The 22,470-nt window shown below is 46.8% G+C and overlaps 2 protein-coding genes across 2 annotated transcripts; both read left to right on the forward strand.

Moving 5' to 3' along the window:
• The first annotated feature begins 1,370 nt into the window (after positions 1 to 1,370).
• Positions 1,371 to 14,116, forward strand: LOC139379163 (UPF0606 protein KIAA1549-like). The gene is made up of 21 exons (XM_071121998.1): positions 1,371 to 1,506; positions 3,700 to 4,370; positions 4,623 to 5,166; positions 5,426 to 5,511; positions 5,758 to 5,926; positions 6,839 to 6,969; positions 7,116 to 7,302; positions 7,588 to 7,647; positions 7,792 to 7,958; positions 8,104 to 8,281; positions 8,510 to 8,694; positions 8,891 to 9,096; positions 9,176 to 9,316; positions 10,039 to 10,237; positions 10,371 to 10,615; positions 10,724 to 10,871; positions 11,040 to 11,342; positions 11,544 to 11,596; positions 11,685 to 11,812; positions 11,929 to 12,083; positions 12,889 to 14,116. Exons 1-21 carry the CDS (start codon positions 1,371 to 1,373, stop codon positions 13,114 to 13,116), a joined length of 4,320 nt encoding a protein of 1,439 aa, XP_070978099.1. The 3' UTR covers positions 13,117 to 14,116.
• A 3,424-nt stretch (positions 14,117 to 17,540) lies between these two features.
• Positions 17,541 to 21,743, forward strand: LOC139379164 (putative transporter SVOPL). Its single transcript, XM_071121999.1, has 8 exons — positions 17,541 to 17,652; positions 17,767 to 17,851; positions 18,047 to 18,055; positions 18,228 to 18,234; positions 18,354 to 18,454; positions 18,569 to 18,638; positions 21,058 to 21,148; positions 21,727 to 21,743. The coding sequence occupies exons 1-8, from the start codon at positions 17,541 to 17,543 to the stop codon at positions 21,741 to 21,743; spliced, it is 492 nt and encodes a 163-aa protein (XP_070978100.1).
• The last annotated feature ends 727 nt before the right edge of the window (positions 21,744 to 22,470 follow it).

The following is a 22,470-nucleotide window of genomic DNA, read 5'->3' on the forward strand; positions in this document are numbered from 1 at the left end:
AAATCCATGATTCACAAGGGCCTATGCCTTGCATCAATAAGGACAAGTTAACCGGTATTTTGAGTGGCATTCTCCCAGCCAATGACCAGGTATGTTGGCACACGCATTTGAGGGTGTTGCAGCGAAGACTGCTGCAAAATCATCCAAGCGATGCGCGTCTCCCAAGAATAAACCCAATTATGGCGTGCTCATGATTTGTGTCTAGAATCGAATGTCATGTTTGGGTATTATGGACTGTGAATTACAGGCGCAAAGACAAATTCCTATTTGATGCGGACAGTATGATACTCAGACGTGTCTAGAATCTCAGGTTCTCCAGTGATGGGCGCTCGAGTGTGTGACGTTTCACCGGGAGACGATCACAATGTATGAACACGGCGCGGCTTACGTTCAAGTCGTCGGCCGCGAACAGATTCAATAATTACTGGCGACATTGGGAGTTATTTTTCTAACGGAAAAAAATGGTTTTTAGGTTCTGCATTTTGCAACATAGTAAATTTGTTCGTTCTCTCTCCTTGCCGGTGAGCGCGCGGCCGCATGGGCCTGGGAGATGCGTGACGCGCCTGTACCGCGTCTCCTGGATGGCAGGTAGGCTCCATCACATCTCTGTGAAAAAAATAGGCTATGGAAAGAAAGAAATGCGGCGACTGCTATAGGCTAACTGTTTGTGTGTTTGAGAGATTTCGATTAGGCTTTTTCCTTTTCTTTCAGTTACACGTAGGTTAGTTTAATATTGTCAGCATTCAGTCTTAAAAAGGCTTCAGAATTTGAGCTATTAACAGCTCGCGCTTGCCGCCCTTTTTATCACTAAAATTTATCAATTTGTCTTTCTGCGAAAGTGTAGGCATTTTGTGGGGAAATGTAAAAATGTCCACTAAACGAGGTGTCATAATGATAAAGATGGGATAATAAGCTGGGAATTGTGTCATGACCGACGGTATTATAGGTTAATTAGGATACAGCAACTAAATTCGTTGTCGCCTATCGTTTCATGGGCTATTTTAAATTGGCTTAATAAAAAATATTAAAAAATTAACCGTACCATGGCTGTCAGATTTGTGAGATGCATGATGTTTGTTGGCAGACGTGGCCTAGTATAAGCTCCCCAATAATGGGGTCAGCCAGCCAGCCAGCTATCAAATGTGACAGGACACTGGTAAGGCAGCCCGTCTACTGCTTTAATAGCCTAGTTAAAAATAGGCTTAACCCATTAAATGTTTCTATACGATGAAGATATTTTGTATTACAAGGCCTTAATCTAAAGAGATTTGTATTATTAGATATTTGCATATAGGGCCAGAAAGCATGCAATGATGATGCTATAGAGGAGAGATGGCATCGCACGTGTGTGATGTGACTACTCCGGTGCCATGGAAAGTCTGATCCTGATGAGCACGGGTGCGAGGATGTGCCAACGAGCCTCTCGGGGCCTCCGCACTTATTGCGCGCATCTGCTGGTAGCTTCCTTGCTGGTGTCCATGATGATGTCAAGCTCACCTGTTGAAGGTAACCGGCATTTAATTTTCTTACCCTCATAGGCATTGATGGCTGGTGGCTTTGACTCTGAATGATAAGAATTACTGTTCCACACCTGGTTTCATCAAGGTACACTGAGAGATGTGGCCAGTATTTGACTTGTCCTTGACTTTTGGAGCTGTCCTTGGTGCTGAATGCACCAACTTCCATATTCACCCCCATCTCCTCGCCTCGTGTCTTTCCATCCTTTTACCTCTGTCTGTCCATTCATCCTCCTCCATCTCTCAGTGACTCGGTTATGTCGTCAGGGACAGCTGGACAGTGGATGCCTACACACACAGTCACCCCTCTGTCAGTCCCACTCACTGGCCTTGAGGCATCACACACACACTGATACAATCACACACACATACGGCGCATACAAGCACCCACTCAAAGTCAAATATATCCTGAATTAAAATAAAGAAATCTGTAGGCGGCTGCGTGACAGGGGCAGATGGACTACTTCCTGGTGATGAAGGATGTTTAGCACTGCTGATTGGATCATTGTCATCAAAGCCGTGTGGATCGACCGAAGGGTGCTGCATGCTATTCTTAGAAACGTCTTTACTCTCATCTATCTTCATTCCTGCAGTCTCGCTCTTTCTTTCTCTTCCCTCTGCATTACTCTTCCCCTCTCTAATTCTATTTCTTTGTATTTTTTCTTCTCCCTTGCTCTCTCCATCACTATCTCCCTGTCTGAATCAATGTGTGTGTGTGTGTGTGTGTGCGTGCATGTGCGCGTGATTTGATCCTGCTGTTGGCTGGGATGCCTCTGAGCTGTGTGCTGTGTCTGCAGCATACCAATGAGCTCGCCGCCACACAGCACGTGACACTGCCGCAAAGCACGGCAGCGCCTAGTCAAGGCTAGGAGGAGGAGGCAGGGTGCTTGCTGTAATGTAACTTACTGTACTGCCGAGTGTGTGTGTGTGTGTGTGTGTGTGTGTGTGTGTGTGTGTGTGTGTGTGTGTGTGTGTGTGTGTGTGTGTGTGTGTGTGTGTGTGTGTGTGTGTGTGTGTGTGTGTGTGTGTGTGTGTGTGTGAGTGAGAAGGGATGGATGAGGAGCAGGGAGAGCAAGGAGATTGTTAATTTATTCTGTTTTAGTTAAGGTAACAATCTTAGAGTGACCTGGTTATTGTTATCATACATCTGCATTATAGCGCTTTGTGTTACAGTATATTGTACTTAAAATTATGATAAATGAACTGGGTGTTTCTCTATGCCTTTGTGTGCGTGTACGACTCTTCATTGTCATGTTGAGTGAGGATTGTGTGTGCAGGGCTGACCCTACAAATAAGCAACAGTCGGGGTCTCAATTTACTGTTGAGAGTTAGAATAATAATACACAAGGTGCCATTTTGAAATTTGGTAGTGCATCAGCAGTTTTCCTCTTATGTCAGTCACTCAGTTAGCCCATGTCAGCTAACATTTTATAAATTGCTAGGTAAGTTAGTTAGCCAGCTGTCTAAACATTGTAGTAGTCATGGACAAATTACCGACCGAAATGCAGGGCATGTGCCCAGGGGCCCTGACCTCCAGGGGGCCCCCATTGATTTTGTTAGTCACTCACCAGAAATTGTATTAATATATCATAAGTGATGGCAAAATGTGTAGAATTGCTGGAAATTAGCTTTAAAACAGAATACAAATAAATACACTTTTTATTAAAATGTGTATAAATTGCAGGAAATTTGGTTTAAAACTGCACAGTTTCTCCCTACCCCATGACAAAATGTGTAAAATTGCAGAAAGATGTATTTAAAACTGTAAAACAGTCTCTACTCATGTCGAAAGGGGCAGAGAGGGGCAGACGCATGTTTTGCCCATGAGATGGTCACACAACCAAATCTCGCTTAGGGGCCCCTAAAAGTCTAGGGTCGGCTCTCTCTGTGTGTGTGTGTGTGTGAGATCAGTGCTGGGCTCTATCCTCTGCTCGTTGTATTCTCTAGATGGAGCTCAGCTTTAACTAGGTCTCTCAGCCACCAGCAGTGATTCTGCTCAGCCTGCTGTGTTCATACATTAATTTTAACCACGCACACATGTACACGGCCCTGCGAAAGACTAGTGTCCTTTCCAGGGGGCGTACTTGTACATCAAGCTGCCTCACACTACAGAAACAGGAGAGGCTCCTGCACTATGGGCCATTATGGACATGTGTTGTGACTGTAGTTTATCTCTCCACAGGCGGTGTAGACTCCAACGGAACGACAGCAGCACGGTCGTCATCACGGTCATCATCGTCACCCTCTTCCAGATGGCCAGGTGCCAGCCCACCCAAAGACACTGGTCACCCTGGTAACACTGACGCTGCCTCAGTGGATGATGAAGCTCAGGGCATACACCTCCTCCTGAGACCCCCGGACCTGCTGTCCCCCAGTCAGCCCCCTCCTCTTTCCCCCCACAGCCAGCCCACCCTCACCCCTCCTCCGCCCTGGGAGCACGCCCCCTCCCTAGAGGAGGCCTGGGGCTCCGGAGACTACCTGGAGACGCTCTCCTTCATGGACCCAGAGGGGGAGGAACTGGCCCTGGCCACAACCTTACCCAGCCACACCTATGACCCTGACGACGGGGCCTCCTACGACACCTCCTTCCCCTCTCGCCCAACACTCCCGCTGTCTTCCAGCCTCCTCCGACCCTCTACGTCCCTCACCTCCCCCCTCCAGGAGGGCCTCCCCTTCACCCACCCTGCTGAACCTGAGGGATACCCTCCCTGGGATGAAGAAGACTACGACCTGGGGGACATGTTTCCTCTGGAGCCCACGGAGCTGCTGCTGCCGGATATGAACAGTATGGAGTACTACACCAATCTGCTGGCCAGAGAGAGAGATGAGGAGAGGAACAGAGAGAGGGAATGGGTGAGAGAGAGGGAAAGGGAGCGAGAGCGTGAGAGAGAGAGTGAAAGGGAGCGAGAGCGAGAGAGGGAAAGGGAGCGAAAACGGGAGAGAGAGAGGGAAAGGGAGCAAGAACGAGAGAAAGAGAGGGAAAAGGAGCAAGAACAGGAGAGAGAGAGGGAAAAGGAGCGAGAAAGGGAGAGAGAGAGGGAAAGGGGGAGGGATAAAGATTGGGAAAGAGACAGAGATGGAGAAATTGTCATCCCACCCCCAAAGACCACTCCCAAACTCGGCATCGCACCCACCGCTACCACAAAAACACACACACACCCACACACTCATGCCCCGTCCCCCTCCCCTAGCACAGGGCCCCCTCCAGCCCGGGATCACAAGCACACCCATGTCCCCTCAGCGGGTCCCACCCCTCCCCTGACCCTCTCACCCACTCCCTGGGATGGTCAGGGTACCCTCACCCCTGGAGTTAGACCCACTTCCAGAGTACCCCCTCAGCCTCCTGTTCCGCGGCCCAGAGTCCCCCCAGCTACTCCTGGCAGACACCCTCCACTGCCCCCCTCAAACACCACCAGCCTGGCTCGCCCCCCCATGCTGCGACCTCCAGGGAGGGACCCCATAAAACCACCACCACCCGTGACCTATGTCCCCGGCAACCGACCGACGACCACTACCAAGGCAACCACTGTTACCACAACAACCACTGGCACCCTGGCGAGCGTCACCTGGACTCCCCCAGTCCAGGCCCCTCCAGGACGCCAGTACCTGTGTAACGTCACCAAGCCTGACATGTACCTGGTCAGAGTGGGTAAGACAACACCAGTAGAACTCGTAGTAGACTAGAGATGGAGGCACATATGAGAGGAAATAGTATTCCAATATTGTAGATGGGGATGCACTGTGCTCTACTGTTCTGGCCCGTCAATGTGTTGTGCTGGGATCTCATGGTCACCTGTTTAAAGGGAGCACATCCCTTGGTTAGCCTATAGCTTAGGAGTGTGTTTTCAGGGAATGCGTTGGCAATGGTTGAATGCAGGTTGTTTGAGGTTAACCCTGTCTCTTCCTAGTCCTGCCTAAGTCTGCCTCCACTGTGGGCTTTGGCCAGGTCAGGGACATCTTGAAGAGGGAGTTCAACTGCTCAGTGGAGCTACAGGTAGGTCTACTATCAATACTCACAGGGGAAGCTTTGGGGAAAGAGCATGTTTGTAGCCATGAGATGCATTGCAGGAATGTGCAAATTTGCCCTTCACAAATGTCTTGAAAGCCAATCATGCCTGCCATCCCTATCCCCCTCTCCTCCTCTCTCTCCCTCTGCTCTCTTCTCCCTCCCAATCCTCTCTCCTCTCCCTCTGCTCTCTTTTCCCTCCCACCCCCCCCCCCCTCTCTCTCCCTCCGCCAGGTCCTGAGAACTCCGTCTAGCTTTGCGTTCCGTGCTGTGGCGGGACCTCTGATCTTCACCGCCATGTCTGTCATCAACGCTCTGCGCCAGTCAACACCAGGCTCCTCCTCGTTACCCACTGTCTCACCCCTCTACAGCATACCTGATCACAAGTACCAGATACACTCTGGTAGGAACCTCTCTCTCTCTCTCTCTCTCTCTCTCTGTGCAGTTGTAATGTTTTTTTCTTTTTGAACAACACTTTTTACTGACTGTCTAGATTGTTTTTTCTGAGTGACTCTTTCGTTTTAGTCGTTCGTTTGACTTGCTGGTCGCAATGAGTCCTATAGCAGGATTAATACACGCTCCTCCTGCTCAGAGGTTCCAGAGACGTGGTAAGACCAATAACTGTAATTTATGCACACATGGAAATAGATCATATGTTGCAGGCAACATAGAGAAGAAAAATACACGTTTGGAACTGATAATTGATCTCATGAAGTAATTTATGTTGCGATGACAGAGCTTTGTAGAACCAAAACATACACAGCCTCTGCTCAACACATTTTAATCGTTCGGGAAGTTGCAGTTCGAACGATATTGTGCTTATAGCCCTCATGACAGTCAACCAATGCATTCCGCCAATCGTCGTAGACAATCTAGTCCGGTTGCGGCCACAGCTAGATCTCGTTTCTAATAAATCAAGAAATAATCGGATTTGTATGCCTAGCAATCTACAAACGTACATTGTTTAAATCAAACTTTTACAAGTCTGTCACAAATGGAAGCTCCAATTAGCCCCCTATGTTGAACTGCGAAATAGAGGCTTGTAGAATCATGACTTGAGTTTTCAGTTCATTGTTGGCCGGTAGGGGGTCCTGCGTGCTCTGGGCATTAATGACTGAAATTAACTAAATGAGTCGAAAGATTTGTTCTTTTGACTTGAACGAGTCAAAAAGTTCTGAGCCGAACTTCCCATCACTAGTGTGTGTGTGTGTGTGTGTGTGTGTGTGTGTGTGCGCGCGCACACATTTTAGTGCTGCATTAGACAATGTGTGTGTGTACTGTCAGTGTGATAATCTATAATGTGTGTGTTTTTCAGTGCTGCAGTTCGTGCCCAGTCACGTGGATGTGCGTGTGTGTAACTTCAGTGAGCGAGTAGAGAGAGGATTGCTGATGGCCTACACAGAGACACGCCGACGCGCATATGAATTTGGCAATGTTACTGTACAGGTGAGAGTCGTAGCCGTGAAAGTGTGTGCATTAGCCATTCACTTGGGCAGGTTCAGCGGAGCTGAGGAAAGGGATTCAGATCAATCAAAAAGTGAGTCAATCTGTAACGTGTGTGTTTGTGTGTGTGTGTGTGCGTTTACCTCCAGCTTCTGAACATCACCATAGGTCAGGCCAAGCCACAGGGTGACCAGAAGGTTCCTGTGGACATCACGTTTGCGTTGCGTGATGGACGGGGCTACCTGTTAGGGTCAGAGGTCAGCGGTCACCTGAGACACCTAAGCACGGTGGAGTTCAGCTTCTACCTGGGCTTCCCCGCGCTGCAGATCGCTGAACGTAAGTCACACACACACATCTCATCTACCCCTCACTGACACCCCCCACACACCCCCCATCTATACACCAGTTACTATCCCACACACACACAGATGCCAGCACACACACACAGACACACACACACACACACACACACTTATACACACTCACACCTGGGTGCCGTTTGTAGCATCCTGACCATATGCATATATTGTACTCCCACACACACGCATTCTAAATGAGTTACTCGCCCCACAGACAACAGTGACTAACCTGATCTTCCCTATCCTGTGTTTGTCTCCCCAGCCTTCCACTACCCCGAACTGAACGTTTCTCACCATCTACGCTCCTCCTGGGTCCGCACAGGTACGAATTTCAGCTTCGGGACTTTCAGCCTTAAGCTCAATATTGAGAGAGCAACCGTGCTAGAGCAGCACGCGTGTGTTTATGTGTTGCAGTCATGACGGCCGTTTTTGAGAAGTGCATTAGTGTTGCTGGTGTGTGTTGCAGTGTTACTGGGTGTCCAGGAGCAGACGGTGACTGAGCGGAGCTTCAAGGCTCGTCTGGAGCGCCGTCTGGCCCTGCTGCTGGAGGAGGGGCTGGGGGAAGGGCTGGGGGACGGGAGTCAACGGCGCCGCTGGAAGAGATCCACGGCCGTGGGTAACAACAGCTTACAGGTAAACGGCACACTTATACACTCTCGCACCCACTATGGGTGCTGTTTGTAGCATCCTTACCCCATGCACATGCTGTACTCACACACACACGCACACACACACACACACACACACACACACACTGACTCCATGCTGTTATCTCCAGGTGGTGCGTGTGTCGAGACTGGCAGGTTCAGGGCGTTCTCTGGAAGTGGTGTATTTTGTGGAGGGACCAGGGGGGGAGAGAGTTCCTGCTGATGCCACCGCTGCCACCCTCAACCGCCTGGAGCTGCAACGGGCTGCCATCGTACTGGGGCACCGCGTCCAGAGACCCCTTGCCCAGCGTGAGTCTATGGATGCGGCCGTGCAAGTGTGTGTTCGCGCACCAGCGCATGGCCGCATGCACACTTGCGTATGTGTGGATTTCAATAAGTAGTACTTATGTTATTCAGTGATTCGCAACGTAAGCCCATGTAGGTTGGCTGCACTAATTTCCTAATGTACAGTAGCATATTGCTTAGATAAAAGTGTAAGCTGATTGTATATGTACATAATGTACTTGTCTTCTGTAGCTGTGGAGACGCTGACAGTGCCCCCGTCTGAGACTCCGAGCAGCAGTGTCTGGCTGATTGTGGGGGTGGTGGTGCCTGTCCTGCTGGCTATCTTCATCATCATCATCCTCTACTGGAAACTGTGCGGCTCGGAGAAGCTGGAGTTCCAGCCTGACGCCATCAACACCATCCAGCAGAGACAGAAGGTCATCTGACTGGAATTGCATCAAAATGAGAATGGCATAAGGCTGTAGTCATGCATACTTACATGTCTTGATGTGCTTGTTCCACCCTTACCTCTTCCCTCCACATCTCTTTCTCTCTTTCCCCCTCTTTCTCCCCTCTCTCTCTTTCTTTCTATGTCTTCCCCTCTCTTTCTCTCCACCCCCCCTCTCTCTCCAGCTGCAGGCTCCCAGTGTGAAAGGGTTTGACTTCGCCAAGCTCCACCTGGGGCAGCACAGTAAGGATGACATCATGGTGATCCAGGAGCCTGGTGCCCTCCCTATGCCCATCAAAGAGGCCACCCCCTCTGAGGGAGGGGATGTCAACACTCCCAGATCCAAGGGCTCCTCCACCAAGGCTGCCCGCGCTAACCGCCGTAGGGGGAGGTTGGTAACACATCCACAAGCAGGGATACATCCACACTAATCCACAAACCCACATTAACCTTTTTCTTTGATTGGCCAGACTGTCCCCGTCAGATGGTGACTCGTTAGGTAGCGACCAATCGAGTGGCAGAGAGTCTGCAGAGGAGACCACCAGACATGTGGCCACGTCCCACGAGGGGAAACAGCACCGAAACAAAACGCCCAAGAATGGCAAGAGACACGCCCCTTTCTCTTTACCTAAAAGCCTTATTCATAACATTCTGATAGAAATGTACCACGATGGAACAAACTTGATTCTTTGTCATGTAGATTAGAATGAGGAATCCGGTCATCTTTACATGTATACTGTTCTATCTACAACGGCCATGCTGAAACACAGAGGAGAATAAGTGGTAGAGGGAGAGATTGTGAGAGTGTGTATATGCTCATGTGTGTTGTGCCTGTGTCCTAAAGAGCTATGCACTGACTCAGCAGGAGAGAAACTGATTAAAGGAGTTGCATCAAAGAGAAAAAACGAGGAAGAAAGAGAGAGCGAGAGAAACCACAGGAGAGAAAGAGGTAGTGAGAGGGAACAGGGAAAGAGGAGTGCTGGAAAGAATGCAGGATGGAGAGAGAGTGGAGGAGCAGGAGGGCGCAGAAGAGGAGAAAAAGCTTGCAATGTGAACATGAATCTCTGACCACCAAGTGATAATGCTTCTCGCCCCCTCCCCTCTCTGTCTTCCTCTCTGTCTGCCTCTCTCTGTCTACCTCTCTCTCGCCCTCCTTTCTTTTTGTTCTGGCCTGGATCATAGGGAGGAATAAGATGAGTAAGTCCTCCCTTCGTGTTGAGTGGTTCAGTAAAGCTGCAGCTTGCCATAAATAACCCAGTTTACTGCTACAGTATTACTACAGTTTACCTTACTATCTCTTTCTCCCTCTCTCCTCTCTCCTCTCCCTCTCCCCAGTCCCTCCCACAGGCAGTGGTCCAGATGAGCTGCTCTCCTCTTCCTCCATCTTCGACCACGTGGACCGTCTGTCCCGAGGCTCTTCTGACGGCAGGGGTCGCCAGGCCAACAAGGTCCAGTTGATTGCCATGCAGCCCCGGCCCAGCCCACCACAACGCTCACACAGCCCCACCCTCACAGAGAGGGTCAGCGCAGAGGTGAGAATACACACACACACACACACACACACACACATCTAGCTCACACAGGCGAATACACTCAGACGCACAGACAAACACTCACACACAGCTTAAAACTCCTTAAAATCTTGGTGTGTGTGTGTGTATCTAGGTGGCTCTGAGACATAAATCAGAGATCGAGCACCACAGGAACAAGCTGCGTCAGCGGGCTAAGAGGCGGGGCCAGTGTGAGTTCCCCTCTATGGATGACATCCTGGATGCCTTCGGGCAGGCGCAGGAGGATGCGGGGCAGAGAGGGTGTCCCCAGCGCCTCTACAGCTCAGCCCATGACCACATGGACAGCATCCTGCACACCGACCCCCCCTCGCCCCCCACACCAGGGGAATCCAGGAAGAGGTGATGGTCAATACATACTCAGGCTGAATTCTGTGACTGAATTAGATGAGTGTGTGAGACTGTATGAATGAGACTAATCTTTGCCAATGTGTTTCCCTGCCCTGCCAGGGGGAGGCGCTCTCCTCGGGGCCGGCGGAGGCAGCAGGGGAACGGCAGTCTGCCAGACACAGACAGACTGACGGACAGAGACCGCCTGCTCACAGACCACAGCGCCACCTACAGGAAATACCCTGGACTCAACAATGTGGCCTACATGGTGAGACACACATACTATGCGCATACTGTGTGTTTGTGCTGGTGTGAATAGTGTGTGTGTTTGTGTGTGTGTGTAGGTGCGCATAGTATGTGTGCCTCACCATGTAGGCAACACACACACCATATACACGCTCACTCACACTTATTCCTCCTCTTCTCTCTCCTCCAGTCGGACCCGGATCTACCTCCAGACCACGGCAGCCCCTCCCCTAATGATGAGGTGTTTGACCACGCCCCTCCCCCGCCGCCCTACGTGCCCCCCCAGCCGTCCATCGAGGAGGCGCGGCAACAGATGCACTCCCTATTGGACGATGCCTTCGCCCTGGTGTCACCCTCCTCCCAGGGCAGCGTCAGTGTCGGGGTCACGCAGGTCAGCCCCGCCCTGCCGAGCCCCTCTCCCTCCCTACAGACACGCCCATCACGCCAGTGGGGCTCCTACCCCGCAGCCCCCACACACAGCCCCTTCTCTGCGGTAAGAGTGTGGGTGTGTGTGTTTGCGTGTACTCCCAGGGTCTCTTCTATGAAATATGAATCATACTGTCTCTCTCAACCTCTCACCTTCCCTCTCTCCCCTTATTACTATTTTGCATCCAAATGTTTCTCCTCTCGATATCTCACCTTCTCTCTCTCTCTCTCTCTCTCTCTCTATGTTCTCTCCCCTCTTCCTGTCTAGAGGTATGCAGAGTTGGGGATGTCTCCCTCGTCAGTACAAGGCCTGTTTCAGAGGTGAGACAGACGTTACTATACTAACCAAGCTGAAGTACATTCAGTTAATGTCAGCATTTCCAAGGTCTGGTGTATGTGTGTGTTTCAGGCAGGGCCTGGGTTCGGGGGCCTATGTTACTGCAGAGGAGCAGCTGCAAGAGTCTGTCTATGCCAACAGGGGGCAGTATGAAGAGCCTCCCTCCTCCTCCAGACCTCGGCCTGTTGGGGGGAGCACAGGTAAAGGTGCCATATGTGCGTGTGTGTGTGTGTTAATTGGGATTGATGTGTGTATGGTAAGTGTATACTGTGTGTATCTAATGATTACTTACACATGGTGTGTTGTTTGTTCTCAGGTGCTCAGCTGCATCACCTGACTCAGGTGGGGTTGTCAAGCCGGATCAGTGCGTACCCTGGGGTGGGCCGCAGTGTCTCTGGGCCAACAGGCTCCAGCTGGAACCAGCAGCCTTTAGACCAGGACATCTCCAGACCTGGAGCCAGCAGAGAGAGTGTGAGTCAGACCACATGATGACCGACAGGGACAGCATGACATGCTGACCACACCGTTTGTGTCGCAAATTAAACGTACACATTCAATCATTGCAGCCACACTGCTGGCGTGCGTCAACCAGTGTCACCGTAGCCAGAAGCTAAAATAGAACTTAGTTCTATTTGTGAAGCTTAACACACTGCAATTCCCGCCTCTCCCATCTCCTCATTGGTTTTTAGGAGCATACACCCATGTATGATTGAAAGATGAACTAAGGTCTGCACTCCAGGCCAGTTGGTAGTGGTAATGCACCTTAAAGTTGGATGCCAACCGCCATATAAAGTCCAAAGAAGAAGAAGCCTGAAGGAGGAGAGATTACTGGAAACAAACTCGGTTTCCCCTTTTATCTGTAGATTAATTGTTGGAGTAGAGGACCTTGTGCATTTCAGGTAAAATAACAACCCAATGTTTATATCCCAGGACAAATTAGCTAGCAACAGCAAGCTAGCTAGCTAAATTGCCCTAAATGTTTAATGCTTTTCGATCTGTCCCCAAATTAATATAGTTGGTTCAGAGTTTGTTTTGATATTTTAACCTGTGTGTCCTGATCGCGTCTGGTGTGGGTGGACAAAATCAACATGCGCACGATGGTCGCACGCAGATGCACGCACGTGTGCTGTCTGGTCAGCATGTGAGACTGTTTGGGCGTGCCACATGTCAGAGATTGAGAGAAACATTTGTTTTCTAGAGGAGTAATCTAGTTTACAGAGGAGTAATTTGATCTCTGACTCTTGCCTTCTCTCTCATCCTATCTCTCTCTCTCTAGGTGCTGTCATTCCCTGAGTTCTCCTCCCCCACTGTGTTTCAGATGCCCAGCTCCTCTCTGGGAGACCATTCTGTCCCCCCGATGCTCCTGGCCCCTCCCACTCCAGAGTTCCCCCTAGACGAGTCCTCCCCCTCAGCCCAAAGCTCCGCCTCCCTCATCAAGGCCATCAGGGAGGAGCTACGACGACTTGCCCAGAAACAGGTTGCTGTGGCCGGCACCTACTCCTAGACCAGTGTGAGCCCCTACCCCATAACTGGTCTGAACCAGTTTGAACTACTACCTAAACAAGTATGGACCGATCGGAACCACTACCCCAAACTAGTTTGAAACAGTCAGAACCACTTGCCCTAAACTGGTCTAAAGAGATTTACACTGCTATTCATAAGCTGGTCTGAACAAGACCAGTCTGCAACAGATACGATTTCCTTACAACAATAACATCACTGTTCTTTAAAGGGTTCTTCTCTCTGTAAAGGTTCCTCATTCTACAGCACAGTGTTTCCACTGGACGGGAGGATCGAGTTTGTTTTCTTCAGCGTTCCATAGAAGTGCTTCCGTGAGAGGGGCCGTCTCTGCCCTTCCTGACCTCCTGTATGTGGTGCTAAACCTCAGCATAATGTCTCCTGTCATTAAGTTAACCACGCATTGCCTTCAACATACATTCATCATCAGCCATGTTGGTGAGGTCTTCTCCATTCATCAGCCATATTGGTGAGGTCTTGCACTGTAGAGAGAGTTGAAGACTTGGAGTATAGTGTACTTTGCGCATGGGGGATTTGAATATATAGATGGAAAAAGTATATAAAAATGAAAAATATTATATGTGAAGAGATGTAAAAATCCCAAGTGAGCACAATATGAATTAATAAGAGTGACCAATGGAGTATTGAAATTGTATTTATTTTTTATTGCTCTGAAAGTATACTTTTAAATCCTTTATTTTGACCAAAGACCAATACTGTTTGGATGTTCTATGGCTGTATTCTCCCTGTGTTGGCGCTCACTTTTGCCGTGGAGCTGATCATAACGTTGTTTATCGCAGTGGAGAAGTCGCTTAGCATAGTTGCTCGCCGCTCGTGTGTTCATGTATTGCTGGTACAAAAAATGGATTATGCGTTGCAGACATATAACGTGTGTGTATATATAGCGCTTTTCAGTAGGTGTCAAAAAACTTGACATGGGGCTAACCTATCCCATCCACCACCAATGTGACTTTCTGCGGCAGAACTCTCACGAATGACTGTGTCGAATTGTGATAGTGTTTCTCTTGGTGGGAAGAGCTGGAAAACCACTCATGCTTGACAACCACAGAAAATAGGCTACCTGTGAAATTTAAGATTGAAATGGGAATGATTTTACACCACATTGACATAAGGTAATGCAAAGGTGATTTGGGGAATTTTGATGGGATGGTTTATAGCGAGTGAAAAACACCTACATGTCCAATTTCCCCCAAATAGCTTCCTCTCCTTATCTCCTTTCCTTAGTCAACTATTATCCAAATGGATGTGAAGGTGAACCTCTCGAAGAGGTGAATTTAGGAAACAAAGCCATTTTGGACAAATGGACATACTATACTGTAGCAGTTGGTGAGTTTGGTGGTGGTTAAGTGCTCTTTGTCTCCATCTGCTGGTGGTATGGCTGCATGGCTGGCTTCCATCTTTGCTTCAGGTTGTTTTCTCTGAGGTCTTATTGTATTGGGTTTGGTCAATGGTCAGTAATGTGTGGGTTTGTGCAGGCAAGAGAAGGCTTGCCCATCCAGCTCTGCTCTAGCTATCTACAGCATGTTGACTATGTTTGAGGCTTGGCTAGCTAGCTATTAGTGATGTGACTGTTGCTGTTGTCTTCTCTCAGGCATTCTGCTAAAATCAATACAAAAAAATGTTTAAAACAGAAGTTAAACTGAAGAGTTGTAACACACAACTAAAGAGTGAGGAGTGTTATACAGTGCCATCCGAACCTGATCCATCCAAGCACATAATACATCATGATAATCAAGCAGTAGAAAAGATGCACTATGTAAGTGTCATTCTGTTATACTCTTGTTTTGCCTTTTCTAATCATTTTTTAAAACCTAAATGAAAATTGATATAACAATAAATGCAGTATATAAAATAAATATAAGCGTAAAATATGTCAAACTATTTCATCTGTGATTGCTCAATTATATGGACAACCTTTCAACGGAAGGACTAACACACCTTCCCTGTGGACCAATCCTGATTCATAACTCTTCATCTGCTGGGACTTATAAACCTTCCTGATTGGACCTGGCACCTGTCAATAAGGCTGTGGGACTATACACAGAGTGGAGTCACAGAGATGTGTGTGTGCGGACGACAAACCGATTCACCTGGTGCTACTAAGTAACTTACAGTAACAGACCCTTCACTCCCTCTGTACAGGGGGTTGGAGTGTGTTGATGTCTCCTCAGTCTAACAGCATCTCACACACAGCCTATACCGACATGGGGAGCACAGACACACACTGCCAACATGGAAAACACACACACTCAGAATTTGATATTCCTGTCTAAAAAGATAGGATTCACTTAAAACTCTGGACTTCAAACTCTGCAGCACCTCCTGAATGTTTCATAGTTCTGTGTTTTATAGATCTGTGATTCTCTGAGACACCAGAGTGTCGGAGCAGGCTTGTTATTGGCCCTAATGCCCTGAGATCATACCCCTATACTCTCTCTCTGTCCCCAGAGGGTATGTGTTTTGTCTACTCTTGAGACTGGGGCGGGCCCATCTATAGGCCACACCCTGGGGCGTATCTTCGACAGTGTAGTAGATGCTCAGGTGTGTTAAATGTCAGACAAGGGTGGGGTTCCTGCCCGACTAGATTCACAGACGTTGCATTGCATCAACGACTGCTCAGTGGGGCATCAAATTTCTATATCACATGTTGTGGTTAACTGACATGTTAGAACACCTATCCAGCTGTTGTGAGGTCTGGCATGTATCTGCAATGTTGTCGGGCAGAAACACCACCAATACCTGTTTTCCAGCTCTCTCTCGCCTTCCCACTCTTCATACCCCTCGCTCTCTCCCCTCCTTTCCCTTCTCTCTCTCTATCCCTCTCTTTCTCCTCTCTCCTCCCTCTGAGCTGCATCTCTGTGGTGTATAGAGTCTGAATGATGTGTAAATCAAACATTAAAGAAATTATGTGTTTAAAGTCAGCCTTTGCTGTCTTAGTTTTTTTCTCTCCAAAAGTTGAATCATTGTATTTTAGTCCCCCTGTTTAGTTTTGCACCTCCTTCCCCATTCTGATAACTGATACCTAACCCTTCAGTCCCGTCATCTTCCAACAAACACACAAAGACGGAGAGAAACAACAGGATAAACCTGACTGAATAATGCCTCAACTATTGTCAACCCATAATCTGCAACAACCCAACTTCTCCCCTGTAGTTCCGCTCTCACATCTCAACAATACCCGGTAGGCTAAAATATATTAATGTCCAAGGCAAGTAGTAATTCTCATTGGGTAGTCCTGTTTGAATATAATATATCGTGGACAGAAAAGGGAGAGACAAACTGTCTTGATCATTTTACTTCTGGGTAACCGATATTAGTTTGAGTAGGGTTGTTTTATTTACTTTTACAGTATTTCAATATAGATTAGCATATGTAGGTTACAGACGTTGTTAGGCGGGACCTAAAAAACTGTCGTCTAACCTTTTTCAGCGGTGTTGTCAACAACTTCCCATGATTCACCTGTCTCAAGGTGTGCAGAACTGGCCGAGTTTCTGCATTGAAATTGATTCTCAAGATGGGCAATATTTGAAAAGTTATTCTTCATGACAAAGATAGCCTTCTTCAAAAAAGTTGCGATTTCATCACAAAAAGCAGGTAACAGTGATTCCCCGCAGGGGTGTCATTTGCTGCATAGTTTACTTTGTGCATTATTATTGATGTGCGGTTAACTTCGCATAATAAATCAATACGCTGCTCAATGTATGATAACGTTCTGTAGATTTTGTTTAGCATTTAAAACTTTGCCGAATAGTTGTAGTTGTGGATTTATTTTAACGTTTCTAAACATTATAACACAGTGGCAGGATTGTATTTAACGTGGAGTCAGCTGTGGTCCTTATGTTATGAGAATCCAGGAGAGGGGAGCTGTAAACCCACTTGGGCCCCCTTGGGTTCTTGAGAGCTAGTTGACAGGTAGACTTAATGTTGTTGGCGGTGATACAGCATGGGCAGGTGACGATGTTATGTTGCGGTAGGTTTTTGGCAGGACATATTTTGTATAATATTAAAGGGCCAATTTGTGATTTCTACTTCTATTTTTGCATTTTAAAGCCCATTGATTGTTAAAGAGCATAACTTGGACATGCTTCATGAGCTTAGTTCAACTGACCCCCTCAGAATTCAAAGTTAACTTGTTTAACTCCATTGTTTGTAAACAATGTAATTGTGAAACAACTGTATAGAATCAAAACATGATTAAAACTATACATTTGATCTCATGGGCGGTCAGTCCTTGCATCCATAGCTCTGTCCAGGAATTTAAGTGGTTCCATTTTTCTAGCCCCACCCTGCAACTGAAACTGGCCAGTTTGTTGATTGTTGAGGTAACGTTACAGTATGGGCATCAGATATTATATTAATAGTATGGTGATGGTGTAGACTGCAGTGTCTATGGGCAGTGTAGGGAGACTAAGGAGGTCCTCCATGATGGCTCAGCTGGTTAGCGCCATCCAGCTAGATGAAGTGGAGATGGAGGTCAACAACCCTCACCAAGAGGTCAAAGGTGAGCGCCGCTCATAAACCACCCAGTAGGTAGAGTGTTTGGTCATGTGCTGGGAAGTGATAATGTGAGGGGGAAGAGTGTATGTGGGATTTGGACTTTGACCTCTTGTTTCAGAGCCACAGACGTACATTGTGGAGGAAGAGGTGGAGACCATCGGCTTTGATCGCTTCCATGTTCTTTTTCATCATCATTTTAAAATGTATTTGAAGTTTTTATTTCACCTTTATTTAACCAGGTAGAACAGTTCAAGTTCTCATTTACAACTGCGTCCTGGCCAAGATAAAGCAAAGCAGTGCGGCAAAATCAACATCACAGAGTTACACATGGGATTAACAAATATGCAGTCAATAACACAATAGAAAAATCTATGTAGAGTGTGTGCAAATGTAGTAAGATTAGGGAGGTAAAGGCAATAAATCGGCCATAGTGGCAAAATAATTACAGTTTAGCTTTAACACTGGAGTGACAGGTGTATAGATGATGATGTGCAAGTAGAGATACTGGGGTGCAAAATTGCTAAAAATAAAATACAAATAACAATGTGGGGATGAGGTAGTTGGGTGGGCTATGGTCAGTGCCAGCGTGAGTGTCCGTGTGTGTGTCTATCTTTCTAGCTGTCTATCTGTCTGTCCGTATGTTAGTGAAAGAGCTCTTGCTAAAGGATGTGCAGAAGCATATAAGCATGCATGTATATATTGTAGATAGCGGAGGCAATGGAGTTCATGTTGCTGGCCGTGGTGTCTTCTGAGATCCACTGTGAGTGGCATCTGGACGACTGGGAGGTGGCTCTGGTCTCCACGGTGAGGAAATACACCAATCAGCATGCAGCTAGGTTTTAAATATCTGGTAGACCTATTACACATGTATATGATACACCTTTCTATCTGTCTGTCTCTGTCTGCCTCTGACTCAGATGGGTGTTTGCGGGGTTCATGGTGTGTGGGTTGTTGAGTGGATACGTGGCTGAGAGATGTGGACGCTGGAAGGTCTGTCCCTTTACAGGTTTCTGGGATACATGAAACCTTCTGGAACTGTTTTTATCGGTTGTAACAGTCTGTGTCGGAATGAGTGTGTAGATGTGTCTGATTGTCTATCAATCTATCTAGGTCAAGGGGGGCGAGAAAAAATAAAATGTAAAAAATGTAAAATAAGTATATATATACACTACTGTTCAAAAGTTTGGGATCACTAAGACATTTCCTTGTTTTTGAAAGAAAAGCACATTTTTTGGTCCATTAAAATAACATCAATTTGATCAGAAATACAGTGTAGACATTGTTAATCTTGTAAATTACTATTGTAGCCGGAAACAGCTGATTGTTAATGGAATATCTACATAGGCGTACAGAGGCCTATTATCAGCAACCATCACTCCTGTGTTCCAATGACACGTTGTGTTAGCTAATCCAAGTTTATCATTTTAAAAGGCTCATCATTAGAAAACCCTTTTGCAATTACATTAGCACAGCTGAAAACTGTCCTGAATGAAGAAGCAATAAAACTGGCCTTCTTTAGACTAGTTGAGTATCTAGAGCATCAGCAATTTTGGGTTCGATTAGAGGCTCAAAATGGCCAGAAATAAAGAACTTTCTTCTGAAACTCGTAAATCTATTCTTGTTCTGAGAAATTGAGGCTATTCCATGCGAGAAATTGCCAAGAAACTGAAGATCTCGTACAACGCTCTGTACTACTCCCTTCACAGAACTGTGCAAACTGGCTCTAACCAGAATATAAAAAGGATGGAGATGCCCTGGTGCACAACTGAGCAAGAGGACAAGTACATTAAATCAAATCAAATCAAATGTATTTATTTAGCCCTTCGTACATCAGCTGATATCTCAAAGTGCTGTACAGAAACCCAGCCTAAAACCCCAAACAGCAAGCAATGCAGGTGTAGAAGCACGGTGAGTGTCTAGAGTGTCTAGTTTGAGAAAAAGATGCCTCACAAGTCCTCAACTGGCAGCTTCATTAAATAGTACCCGCAAAACACCAGTCTCAACGTCAACAGTGAAGCGACTCGGGATGCTGGCCTTCTAGGCAGAGTTCCTCTGTCCAGTGTCTGTGTTCTTTTGCCCATCCTAATCTTTTCTTTTTAGTGGCCAGTCTGAGATATGGCTTTTTCTTTGCAGCTATGCCTAAAAGGCCAGCATCCCGGAGTCGCCTCTTCGCTGTTGACGTTGAGACTGGTGTTTTGCGGGTGCTATTTAATGAATCTGCCAGTTGAGGACTTGTCGTCTGTTTCTCAAACTAAACACTAATGTATTTGTCCTCTTGCTCCTCAGGCACCTGTTAATTGAAATGCATTCTAGGTGACTACTTCATGGAGGTGTTTGAGAGAATGCCAAGAGTGTGCAAAGCTGTTTTCAAGGCAAACGGTTGCTACTTTGAAGAATCTCAAATATAAAATATATTTTGATTTGTTTAACCCTTTTTTGGTTACTACATGATTCCATATGTGTTATTTCATAGTTTTTTGTTGTTGGAAATAGTACAAATAAAGAAAAACCCTTGAATGAGTATGTGTCCAAACCTTTGACTTGTACCATAATATATATAGATATATATATCTCACACACACATCAGGACATGTACATAGTGAACTCGTAAATATGAAAAAATAATATAGTACGTCAGAACATGACTTACCGCTTGCAAGTCAATATCAGACTGGAAGGAATTCTCATTCGCAATCTCTGCATGCGTAACCAATGGCATAATTGGTATGTAAATTCAACCAACCAGTAGAAATACATATTTCTGCAGTGTCAAGTGGAAACCCTGTTACACATGCATGTGTGTGTGTGTGTGTGTGTGTGTGTGTGTGTGTGTGTGTGTGTGTGTGTGTGTACAGTGGGGGTCAGATTCACATTAGGTCAGATTCACACACACATACTATCTGAATAATGGTACTGTTCGTGTACAAGTCTGATTTGTTTTTGTGCTCGCTCTCTTTCTCTCTCTGTCTCCAGTCATCCCTCTGAATATATGCCTGTTGAACGTGTTTGGGAGGACGTTGAGCATGGTTCTCCTGAAGCTCATGGCAGCCCTGTTCTTCATGCTGGTTAACCTCTGCTCTACTATGTATAAACTGTAAACACTCTGTGGGGTTTTATTGTTTTATTTCGTCACCAATTTCAAATACGGTATCAATACTTTTGCTCATGAGATTCTCTCTGTCACTCTCTTGCTCTCTCTCTTTCAAGGTTTGGTTTTTACCATTCTGCTGTTCTGGATCAGGTCTCTGGTCTCAATGATTTTCAATGTGGTTTATATTTATACTGCAGGGGTATGTGGACACAACTTTACATTCCATCCACATATATACTGTTGGTGTATAACAATGTATTGTATAGCCCTCTCTCAGGTGTATACTGTGTGTGTCTGGTGACTCCTTCTGTCTCTCAGCTGTACCCGACTGCAGTGCGTTCTCTTGGAATGGGTTTCTGCACTTCTTTCAGCCGCATCGGAGGCATGATCGCCCCCCTTCATAGCACAGGTCTGTGGCTGTGTGTTGTTCATGTTGGCTGATGCTTGTGTATGTGTGTATTAATATGTGAATGTGTGTTACAGCTGTTTATTCTTAAATGTGTGTGTCATAATAATGTTTGACTGTGTGTGTGTGTGTGTGTGTGTGTGTGTGTGTGTGTGTGTGTGTGTGTGTGTGTGTGTGTGTGTGTGTGTGTGTGTGTGTGTGTGTGTGTGTGTGTGTGTTGTAGGTGTTGATGTCACATTCAGTGATTTTAGATATGCTGCCATTTACTGTGGCCTGTGTGCTTTGTGCTGTTGGAGCCTTTCTACTGCCTATCGAGACAAAGGGACGAGCACTACTGGTACAACACTGTCTGTGTTCCTGTGTGAAATTAAGATAATACTCTATATGTGATGTACAAGTCTTTGGTTTATTACTTTAGTTCATTCGATTCACTTTTTTCTCTTCACAGCAAAATTCCTGACTGTGTACATGTGATTCTCAACACATTCATGCAATTGTACATTTACACACAATACACACACACGTTTTATACTTTGACAGCTGTCTTTGTGTTGTAAATTATCTAGATATTTATATTTCAGAAAGTGTGTACGCTTGAGCGAAAATAACTGGTCAGGCGGGGGAATTCAGTCTCACTTCCCAACCACTAGATGGTGACATTACCCTGTAGGGAGATTGTAGCCGTCGTCTATATATAAGACAAAGTTCTAATCCAAATGGGGTTCCGTGAAATCTTAAGCAAACAGAGCGAGACTTGGAAACATTGAGAAGCCCCGTCATGGAGAGGTTAATGTTAAAATTAGACTGTAACACCACCCACACACAAACACCATGGGGCAGCTTAGTTGGGTGTGTGTTAGTGCGCATGTGTGTGTGGGGTGTGGCACGGGCATTATACTGAAGTAGCTACTGGGAATATAGTATGGATCAGTGAAGGTGATCAGGTATTAGCTGCAGCGTAAGCCATGGGGTCAGGGGTTAGCCACAATGGTTAGCTATAGATTAAGCCCTGCCCTCTCAGGCTTGGGTCTTCAGCTATGAAATGAAATGGCTAATTTGGGGTTAGTAAAGAGAGCAGAGCAGATCTCCATATGACCATAAGTTGAAAATTGTGGGTGGTCCTATAAACGTGTATTTGCTCTGTCATGTGTAGGCCTACACCTGGCATGTGCAGATACCTCTACACCGACAGAATGTATATCCAAAACCTTCTCTCTGACAGCACTGAAGGGTTTGGGTCTCGGCCATATGCACAAATAGGCCTCTGTCTGTGTGTTCTGTTCACACATACCCACTCTGTTTTTGTGTGCCTATGAGCGGCATCT

This window comes from Oncorhynchus clarkii, chromosome 21 (genome assembly GCF_045791955.1).
Source record: "Oncorhynchus clarkii lewisi isolate Uvic-CL-2024 chromosome 21, UVic_Ocla_1.0, whole genome shotgun sequence".
Lineage (NCBI taxonomy): Eukaryota > Metazoa > Chordata > Actinopteri > Salmoniformes > Salmonidae > Oncorhynchus > Oncorhynchus clarkii.